Source organism: Haplochromis burtoni, unplaced genomic scaffold (genome assembly GCF_018398535.1).
Source record: "Haplochromis burtoni strain Fernald_Lab_line unplaced genomic scaffold, NCSU_Asbu1 Contig_810, whole genome shotgun sequence".
Classification (NCBI taxonomy): domain Eukaryota; kingdom Metazoa; phylum Chordata; class Actinopteri; order Cichliformes; family Cichlidae; genus Haplochromis; species Haplochromis burtoni.
Window position 1 is genome coordinate 40763 of NW_024583171.1, and position 11101 is coordinate 51863.

The 11101-nt window shown below is 40.6% G+C and overlaps 2 protein-coding genes across 3 annotated transcripts in view; one reads left to right on the forward strand and one right to left on the reverse strand.

Moving 5' to 3' along the window:
• LOC121812775 overlaps nucleotides 1-1814 on the forward strand; it is a 33567-nt gene extending 31753 nt beyond the window's left edge. The window contains exons 2-4 of the mRNA XM_042215744.1: nucleotides 1-195; nucleotides 346-772; nucleotides 1136-1814. Coding sequence (XP_042071678.1) covers nucleotides 1-195; nucleotides 346-772; nucleotides 1136-1814 — 1301 coding nt within the window. The remainder of the gene's footprint in view (nucleotides 196-345; nucleotides 773-1135) is intronic.
• A 4940-nt stretch (nucleotides 1815-6754) lies between these two features.
• LOC102306619 (E3 ubiquitin-protein ligase CBL-B-B) overlaps nucleotides 6755-11101 on the reverse strand; it is a 14037-nt gene continuing 9690 nt past the window's right edge. For both annotated transcript variants that reach the window (XM_005951312.3, XM_042215743.1), the window contains exon 4: nucleotides 6755-7248. In XM_005951312.3, the coding sequence (XP_005951374.3) occupies nucleotides 7098-7248 (151 nt within the window). In that variant the 3' untranslated portion in view covers nucleotides 6755-7097. The remainder of the gene's footprint in view (nucleotides 7249-11101) is intronic.

Sequence of the window (11101 nt, forward strand, 5' to 3'; positions counted from 1 at the left end):
TGCCCATTAGTGAGACTACTTTATGGACCGATTCTACCACTGTGTTGAACTGGATCCAGTCCGAGTCCTGCCACTATAAAGTGTTTGTAGGTACTCGTATTGCCAAAATACAGGAGCTGACTGAGGCCGCCAGCTGGAGGTATGTCCCCTCAGCTTTGAACCCAGCAGATGACATCACCCGGGGAAAACCATTACGTGAGCTGTCAAAACCTAGCCAGTGGATGGATGGGCCCCCCTTCCTGAAACAAGCATCTGAGCAGTGGCCAGCACGACCTACTGTGAGTACAGACACTGAAGATAATACTGAGTTAAAGAAATCAGCTTTCTGTGCCTATGTCACTACAGATTTGGCACAGTCTGATCCTGCATACAACACCTGGGCTGATTTGGTGCAGGCCACCTACCTGTCTTCTCACGGGGCGGCTATCAGCGGCACAACGACTATGTCAGCGGCACAACGACTAGAGACAGAAGTTCAAATTCTCAAACAGGCACAACAAGATAGCTTCCCTGTTGAAGTACACACACTTAAATCTGGGAAAGAGGTGTACAAAGACAGCAGACTGAGCAACCTTTCTCCCGAATATGACAGTCAGCTTGGCCTCATACGAGTAGGTGGACGTCTCCGGCGAGCAGAGCAGATGGATGTTGACACTCTGCATCCTATCGTGTTGTCACCAGACCATCCTACTACTCAGCTCATCATCAAAGACTATGATACACGTCTCCTGCATCCTGGCCCAGAACGTGTCTCTGCCGAATTGAGACGCAGGTATTGGATTTTAAGAGGCGGACAGGCCATAAGGAAGCATCAGTATCGCTGTTTTGAGTGTAAGAAGTGGAGAGCCAAGCCTGTTTCACCGAAGATGTCTTATCTCCCTGCTACCCGCTTGCGATTAAATCAGACGCCATTCTAGTCCACAGGAATTGACTGTTTTGGCCCTTTCACTATAAAGATAGGTAGGAGACAAGAGAAACGGTGGGGAATTATATTTAAATGCCTTACGACCCGCTGCATTCACCTCGACCTTCTCACTGGTATGGACACTGACTCCTTTCTCATGGCTCTGCGCAGATTTATTGCTTGAAGAGGAAAACCTTTTGAAATACTGAGTGATCAGGGCACCAATTTCAGAGGAGGAGACAGAGAGCTGCAGGAGGCATTCAAAGTGATGGAGCCACGACTGCAGGAGAAGCTCAGTGAACAGAGCATCACTTTCCACTTCAACCCTCCGCATGCTCCACATTTTGGGGGAGCCTGGGAACGGGAGATCCGTTCAGTCAAATCTGCACTTCAAGTTGCTCTCAAAGGTCAAGCGGTGCCAGAGGATTTGTTGCTTACTGTTCTTATTGAAGTAGAGGGCATACTTAATTCCAAGCCACTGGGATACGTTTCCTCGGATATTGCAGATGTTGACCCGATCACGCCAAATATGTTGCTCATGGGGCGGCGCGATGCTTCCCTTCCTCAGGCAGTTTATGGCACCAGAGAAGAACTTGGAAGGCGAAAATGGCGTCACAGCCAAGTCATAGCGGACCAGTTCTGGACTCAGTTCATTCAGCGCTACCTGCCTGGACTGCAGCCTCGCCAGAAGTGGAACCAGACTACTCCACCTTTGAAAGTGGGACAGACTGTCATGGTGGTGGACTATCAGCTCCCACGGGCTTCCTGGCCCGTAGGACAGGTAACACAGGTATTTCCCAGCCCGGATGGACAGGTGCGAGTAGCTGAAGTCGCCATTGGGGAACATAAATACCAACGGCCTGTGTCAAAACTTATCACGTTACCTGAACTGTCAGCTGAACGTCCTTAGTTATATTCACATGGGTTTTTTAATGTTTACTAATGTGCTATACACATTAGGGTGCGGCTGTATAAAACCCCTGTGATTTGTGTATATAGACTGTTCCACGGACCCCCTCTAACCACTGCTAAGATGGTACATTCCTCCCATCCTTTGTTTGTGTTTGCGCTGGTTCACCGTGATAGCGCTGGTGGAGCTGGGCTGTTGTACTGAACATGTGTCGTGCGTGTGCGTGAATGATAAGTAAGTGCCTTGTATTTGTTTGTTCTATGGTTGTAACTTATCATACTTGCCTATGTACATTGTGTGATGCTTTTATAGAGTTTTCCAGCGGTTTGTGTAGCCACGAGACACTGTATATTCACGCTGATTTGACCAAAATGGCGCTACCCTTGTGAACTGAGCTGCCCAAAGTAAAGATGGAGTCTATCCCTGTGCAGCAGCCCATTTGTGTCCACCAGGGGGTGGGGTTTAGTCATTTTCGAATTAGACTTTCTGTTCAACCCTTTCTGTATTATTTAGACCAGTTTGGTTGACTTTAATTGTTTGCTAATTGTAATTTCTGTTATTTTACAGAACCACACACACATACATATACTCACACGAATTCACTTCTGGAGATGTTTTGGATTAAAGGAACCCTAATTATCATTGCTGTGGACCCTCTCTTTCATCATATAAGTCACCTGTGCCTTCTGACCGAGGATAGGAAAATCCTGCTGTAATTTGCCAGTTTATTGAGCACACACATGTCCAGTTCAGGACTGCTCATGTATTTGTAAAGTATCTCTAAAATTAGAAACATCCTGTCATAGAGCTGAAAAACTAGTTTTTGCATTTATTACTTCTCAGCTGGACTAGGCTTGTCCTAAAAACTCCCTGAAAAGCTGTCCATTGATCCAACATGCTGCAGCAAAAGAGAGAGCATTCCCTTCATTGGCTCCCTGTTAGATTCAGAATTTAATTTAAAATCCTTCTCCTCACATACAATGCATTGAATAACCAGGACTGATTTTATCTTCAAGACCTTATAGTACTGCCAGAGATTTCTTTCTGATAAAAGGCAGTATTTCCTCCCCACTGTCGTCAAGTGCTTGCTCATAGAGGGACGTTTAATTGTGGGGGGCTTTCTCTCTCTATTACTTCAGGGTCTCTACCTTAGATTATAAAGCCCTGTAACAGAACTCTTGTGATTTAGTGTTAATACATACATAATTGCTATTGTATATTGTATACATAATACAATATACACCAAATCACAAGGGGGTGGCTGTAGCTCAGGAGGTAGAGCAGGTACCCTACTGATCGGAAGGTTGGTGGTTCGATCCCTGGCTCCTCCAGGCTGCATGTAAAGTATCCTTGGGCAAGATACTAACCCCAAGTTACTTTCTGATGCATCTGTCAGCGTATGAATGTATGACTGTAGTTAGAAAGCACTATGTATAAAGAAAGTGCTTGTGAGATTGGTGAATATGGCATGTTATATACAGTGCTTTGAGTACTCCGGGAGAGTAGAAAAGCGCTATATAAGAATCAGTCCCTTTACCATATATGTGAATTTAATTAATTCATAACATATCATTTTAACATATTAAAACAAAATATATGATTCACAGTTTAAATTTCATTTTCTGAAAAATATCCAACAGTGTATCTGTGAAAATGTGAAGCTATTGCCTTAAACACTATCTTCTATTAGGGTAAAAAAAAAAACAAAACTGTGGATAAAAAAAATCCACACAAAACTGGCATTTCGGGCATTTTGAAAATTTACAGAATTTGGTGCCCAATGTTTAATGTATTTGTTTTTTTTCTTTTTTAAGTCATCCTTTTTACATCGCATTTTTAAAATGACACAACTGTAACCGTAATTTGGACTGTACCATTAATCCCAGAGGAAGAGAAAAGTATTCACAGTGCTTTGCTTCCTCCATAATGTGTTATGTTACAGCCTTATTGTAAAATGTAAATGTAAATTAATTTTTCAACTCAAAATTCTACATACAATATCCAATAACAACAAAGTGGAAAAAGTTTGCTTAAAATTCAGAAGTGTAATTCTTGCATGACACCGAAAACTGAGCTCAGTTGCACCCTGACACACACCTGTCTATATAAGGTCCCTTTGATGACAGTGCACGAAAGGTCAGAGGAATTGTCTGTAGATTTTCAAGACAGGATTGTATCAAGTCACAGAACTTGGGGTGGGGGTATAGAAAAATGTCTGCAGCACTGAAGATCCCAATCAGCACAGTGACCGCCATCATCCATAATAGGAAGATTTTGAAACACCGGGACTGTTAGCTACTTGGCCAGTCTGAGCAAGTTGGGATAGAAGGAGTATCATTTCTGCAGCACTTCACCGATCAAGCCTGCAGCCAGACGGAAATCATTCCTCATGACAGGTCTCTCTTAAACAAAGATTTACCATCCCTACAGTGAAGCATCGTGGTGCCAGCATCAGCAGCAGAACTGGGAGATTAGTCAGGGTTGAGGAAAAAATGACAGCAGCAATCTACAGAGACATCCTTGATGACGGCCTCCTTCAAAGTGCTCTGGCTTTTGAAATGTGGCAAAGGTTTATCTTCAACAGAATAATAACCCTAAGCACACAGCTGCCGGACACTGGCGCCACCGGGCCCTCTGACCACCACCATTTCATATACCTCCAACAGCTTCCTATCTGACACAGTTGGCTAATTTGGCTAATAGCGGCCATAGTGATGTTTTCTGCTTAAATTTATGAATGTTTATTTATAGTGAGCATCAGCATCAGCTTCCTTACAATATAAACAGTAAATTCATCTGAAAGACATTATGTGCAGTTAGCCTCAAGCCAAGTCCTGACATCTCAATCTTCTCTCAGGATGGGTAACAAGTGTGACCCTTTGACTGATTAAAGGGCTATACCTCAGCTTCGGTTTGCAACAATCTAATAATCTAACAGATTATACTATACTTAGTTTCTAAGGTGGCTCTGAACACAGTGTAGGATGAGCAGAGATAATTCAACTACATTGAAAAAAACACATTGTCTTAGAGATAATTATGAGGTTTTACAGAATCAAAATAAAGCAGTGATAGTGCATCCAGTAGCAATTTATATCTCTCTACACAAGTGGATTTTTTTTAACATGACATTTTTCATAACAAACACTTTAATTCACTATTATACTGAATTACATATATTGTGTAATGTATTGAAATGATAGGAACAGGATCTTCTAATATTCTCAAAATTCCAAGAATATCACAAAATAAATTTTGCATTTTTTATGCAAATAAAAAAAACATCCAAGAGATTTAGCTCTTTTTTATGAGGAAGGTATATGAGCAAAACATATTCTTTTAAGACATTTGTAAAATCATGGAAAATACTAGCCAAAAATGTCCTCCTGATAAAACTGAAAAGAATTAGAAACTGCTTCACAAGGAAGTAACCATTACCCTACTGCAGACTTTTGTCAGTATGAATGGAAAATGGTTATGATCTGAAATTATATGCTTAATGAAAAATACTGCTAAATTACTCTTTCTCATTTGGCTCTCGGTGAAGGCAGTTGCACTTTTCTCCTCTCCTCCTTCCCCTTATCTTCCCTGCTTAGCCTCTTGTGTCCTTGTCTTGTCTCGTGTGTATTACTTTCCCTGGAACAGTCTCTCACATGTCGTTCTCTAAAACCTAAAAGAGAATTATGGATTTGATCAACTGGTCTCTGAATGCTATTGACACCCTTTTCTCAACGAGAAGTCTGGGCTCGGGAGAGCCCGAGTGCCCTGGAGGGACTTTCCCTGCCGGATACACGATGGACGGGTGGCAGAAAGGTGGAGGATAGTGTGCCTGCGGGACTGTCGATCGAGGACGCTGAAGATATCTACCTATTCGGAACCATGATAACAGGGTTCTTGCTGATCGGAGCTGGCTTGGCCCTGGCTTATCGGAGAATTAAGAAGGAACCGGCTGTTCAAACCCCCCCAAGGCTGCCCGCTGGGATTGAAACGATGGGACGAGGCGCGACTTCTCAGAATGGGCTCACTGAGTGCAGCATGGTTAAGACCTTGGAGAAGCTTACGGCTGCCGTGAATACTCAGAATAACACCTCTGAGCGTATATTGGATTACATCAAGGAGAAGTTCCCTCAGAATAACACCTCTGAGCGAAAGTTGGATTACATCGTGGAGCAGCTCACTGAAGTCGTGAGTTCTCAGAATCGGCTCTCTGAGCACAAGAATGACAAGACCACGGAGAGCAAGTTTGACAACATCATGAAGAAGCTCGCGGCTCTCCAACGGGAGAGTGAGAGACCAGTGTTGGAGTGTTAAAGAACAGCTTTAAAATTCTCATGAGTTGTTCGCATAAAAGAAAAATCAACAACATCAACATGATAATGCGGATATCCCCTCGGCGCTAGCTGTGGGCTTAAGGCTGGAGCCGAACAAAAACTCCCTGATAACGACTGTGTTTTGACTGTTCCTTCCCATTATAAGGCCACCTGGGTTGGCTGGTAGACTGTTTACTTAGCCTGGTAGGGCGAAGGACACTGTCTCAGCTGAACTATGGACACGCACACACATACACTTACACTGATGAGCACTCACTCATCCCCCTTCCAATGCCTTCGATGCTTGTTGCCTCCTGGGAACACGAGGCGGGTCTGGGCCCGCACTGGAGAGACGGTGCAGTGGCAGGATGGCTGCTGTGTTGCCTGGGATTACTCCTCATCCCCTACCCAACCCTGTTGCTGGTCACGTGCTCTATAATGTTGTACTGTGGACATTTATGTGCTTTCTGTGCAGAGGAGTTTTTTTGTTTCCTGTTCTCATGCTGTCCTCCTATAGCCCAGCATGAGTAGAGGTCTCTTTTTTCCTCTTGTACTTTCCCATTGTAGTGTACATTTCAGTGTTTTTTTTCTGTAATGCAACCGTTCTCTGACTTGTATCCCCATGTGATGTCTGTGTTGTGTGTGTAAGGTCGGGGGGAGGGTTCATTTCACTGCAGGGCAACATGCCACTGCATGTGGCAAATAAAATTTGAACTTGAACTTGAACTTGAAATTTAGCACCAGTGTGGAATTTGACAAACTTTTAGCTAGCCAGCTCTAGAATAGGCTTGGTACATTTGTAGTGGTGTTTTACTACTATTTACCATTACACGTTAAAAGTGATGGTGTTGATTATTTAATGGAATATGTCATTCCCAACTATTTGTGTGCATGTCCAATTTGGACAAGTGAATAACATACACATCTATCAAAAAACAAACAAACAACAACAAAAATAATACTGAGGTGACACTTACTTTTCACCAAAAAATCTCCTCCAGAAGTCAGCAGCATCAGCTTTGGTAATCCTGAACGTGTCTCCTTGGAATTGTCCTCCAGGGAAGATTGCCTTGATTTCTGCCAGCATATGACTGAAGATCAGAGACAGCTTGGTCAGGTTCCTCCTGCAGAGGCCAGAAAACAGGAAATAGTTAATGTAAAATTATAGCCTCACATGTTTGACAGACACCACATGGAAACTATTTGACCTGTACAAATATACTGTACATGTTCCTGACTTCTGATTTGTTGGTAATAGCTGCTCAAATCAGAAATTTCGAACACTCTCTTAGACCAACATATGCTAGAACACAGTTTATAGATAATTTAATGTTGGATTTCCTTTAAAAATGTTAACTATAATATGAACTACATGAGCACATTAGAAAACAAACTGGCTTAAATAACGACTACAGAAGGATCTCTGTGCTATATATATAGCTTAAATTTCAAAACTTACATTTAACTACTGATTTTCTGTTTTGATTTTATATACTGTTTTGTTTGTTTGTTTGTTTGTTAATTAGTTAGTTAGTTTATTTGCTTGTTTTAATCAATTTTAAATCATGCTTTTTATTTGTCCTTGTTTCTAATGTCTCTGTAAAGCACTTTGAATCACCTTGTTGTTGAATTGTGCTATACAAATAAACTTGCCTTGCCTTGCCTTGCCTATGTCACACAACATATCACATCTATCACACACTAGATAAAACTGAACTAAAAAAAAAACCAGACATATTTATAACACTTAAGGATGTGTGGGCATAGGATGTGAGAACACATTTTTCTCAGGGTTAGGGTTAGGGATCTCATGATCTGATAATGATAAATGTGACAAATGCAGAGCCAGTGTCAAGTTTTATTTTGCACAGTTATTTATGCAGCCTAAAATCCAATAGCATATTGACACTTATTTTCTGAGTGTACAAAAAGGGTGATAAGGTTAGTGCTTTGTAAAAGGAAAGTAAATTTGTTCTTATTCACAAAAACTAAGCAGTATAGACAGGTACATTTCCTTCTTTTCAAAGCAAAAACCAGACAATCATAAATGTGACATAGAAAGATTCATCGGTCAAATAAACCACTGACTTGTTGATCCAGAAGATCCTCTATGGAATGGATTCATGTCATTTGTTTTTGAATTACTGCATATGGACACTATCTACACATTGCAACAAGTTTTTACACTTCCCAGGATGACTTAGAGCAAAGAAAACCTATGTGTGAGAAGCTGCTTCTTCAACAGAAAGATTGCACACTGTCACTTTGTTGCCTGCTACTATTACTTCCTATTAGACCCTGGTTAAAACCAACAGATGGCAAAGCTATACTTTCAACTTTCAAATGGTCATAACCCCAAATGTCAATCAAAGAAAATCCTGTTTATTTGAACAATTATATTTGACGTTATAATCCATCTTTGCTATGAGGAAGGGCAAAAATGAAAGTTCGTAACTTCCCAAACACTGTCATAAGAGATTTAGCTTTACATGTGAATTTTTCCCATCAGAGTTTTAATATTGTTGTCTTGTACAATTCGCCATCACACACATATTATTTTATGATCAACAACTGATGACTATAATATGAACTGTTTGACAAAAATTGAAAATGGCAATGTCAAAATTTTATTTCAAACAAATAATCAAAGGACTTAAAAGAGTCACTAAAACAGTAGAACCCTAATTGATGTCTTACCAATAAAATGGGTCAAATGACAAACACATCATCTATTAACTGTAATGTAAACACAACATGCAAATATTAATTGGAATCCCCTTATAGAAATAGATAACCAGGATTTGTGTTGCGATTGCATTACTACTTTAAAGTGGACATAAAACACTACACATATTGGGGCTCTTTTTATCTAATTGCTATCATTTTAATTGATGCCCACTCATGGTAAATGATGGTAAACTGTTGATATGTTATTCAGCCATGTTCAGAAACACTACAAATCCGTTATGCACAACGTGCATCACTCATACACTGCATCACACTTTTTGGATGTTAATGTGTCCTATTTAACCACAGTTTAGTTTTTTTCTTCATTGTCTGCTTGTAGTATAAAATGTAAGATTAACTTGATATCTGAGTGTCTCGTAATCTCCTATATTAGCTAGTTAGTCTAGTTTTGTTTTTTTTTTTGTTGTTTTTTTTTGGTGACTAAGAAATCAGTTGCCATGAACAGTTAAACGTCAATCAGAGCTGTAGTCAATTTGATAAATTATACAATAATTTTACAATTATTCATAATATTTTTCAACTTTTTCTTTATTTCTGATTGAATTTTGGAATGTTTGCCCATCTACTGTCTTTCTCCATTTCCTTGGAAATGGAATAAAGTATTTGGGTAATATTAGGTTAAAGTGGGAAAGGTGAGCATCAGTATTCTGTGGTAGCGTTCCACTTCAGTTGGTCTGCATGTGTATGAGCATGTGAGTGTGCTTGTGTGTATGCCTGCACTGAAAAAAAAGTAATTTCATGCTTCTTTGGTTACCATTAGGCCTCTAATCAACCAAGGGCCAACCAAAATAACTTCTCATTGGGATGCAAAGGAAAAGACCACACATCCTTGTGGGGGAGGGCTCTGCTCTTAAGTACCCCCAAACAAACAGAAAAAGCAGCATGTATTCTGCGCTATATAATGTATGCATGGATACATGGATACATTTTTTGGATGTAAAATTTCTCCCTGCTTACAGCATCACCCCACTTTAATGCTCAGTGCAAAGTACAAGACAGATATATGGTCAGTCTCTCATGTGTCCTTGCCATGATCTGTGCTATCAGTCTGTAATCTGCCTCATCTGACAAGCTGCCCATGAAAGGCAGCCTAGGGCTAATTTATTCAGCGTGTCTAGGGTAGCATGGCCAGAAACTGCTGGCTGACTTGTGTAATTTTTTGATTGTTCTGTTATAAGCAACACATAAATGAAATCATACTAAACAGCTTTTAAACATGTTAAATAAAAAGATCAATTTCAGATTCCCCATAAATAAAATAGAGCAAAGTCACAAATTTGCTTACACAGTTGCTATCACACTGTTGTGCTGACAAGTGCACTCCAGCTGCTCAACTGCTCACTATCTCAATTTCTATTGGCTTCCTGCCATCTCAACAATTTGTCTCCATCACAAACGGCTTCCTCTAACTCACTATGACATTGTAGACTTGCTTTAAATGTCAGGGTCACTATAACAGAAGTCTCTAAATAATAAATGAATTGTTCATTAAAAGTAATATGGTAAGGACCATACAGTTGTGCTGTATTCAATATTCAGTCTTGAGTATTTACTTTCATCCTGGATAAATGTATTACCATTTCTCCAACATCATGTACTGGTATTCAAAAGCTTCATTTGAATCATTTTTAGGCTCTTATGAATGATGATGAAAGCTATTATTATCAATTCATAAATGTAACATTTCCTATCATACTGGGAACAGTATTCTATTAAAAGGGTGATGTAAGAAAGATGTTTCTAGATTTATTAATAAAAAGCATTCTCTTTTCTGCAATTAAGGGTTGTCTGTGGTTGATGATAACTATGATTATAAAGTCTGGATGTTAAAGGGTAGAGCGATCAACTGGAAAACGTGGTCTGGCATTGTAGGGCCAATGCTGGGTTTGATAGCACACTCTTGGGGAGAGATTTCCTCGACCATTTCCTTCACACTGTCCCCCAGCTGCATCCGTTCAGTAGAGCCCCCCAGTCAATACCAGTCATTACAGTGTCCCCCGGTCGCATCCGTTTGGTAGTGATCCCCAGTCAGTACCAGTCACTACAGTGTTCCCTGGTTGCATATGTTCGGTAGTGACCCTCAGTCAATACCAGTCTCTACAGTATCCTCCGGTCACATCTGTTCGGTAGTGACCCCCAGTCAATACCAGTCACTATGGTGTCCCCCGGTCGCATCCGTTCGGCAGTGACCCCTAGTCAATACCAGTCACAAGCAAGCATTGCTATGGT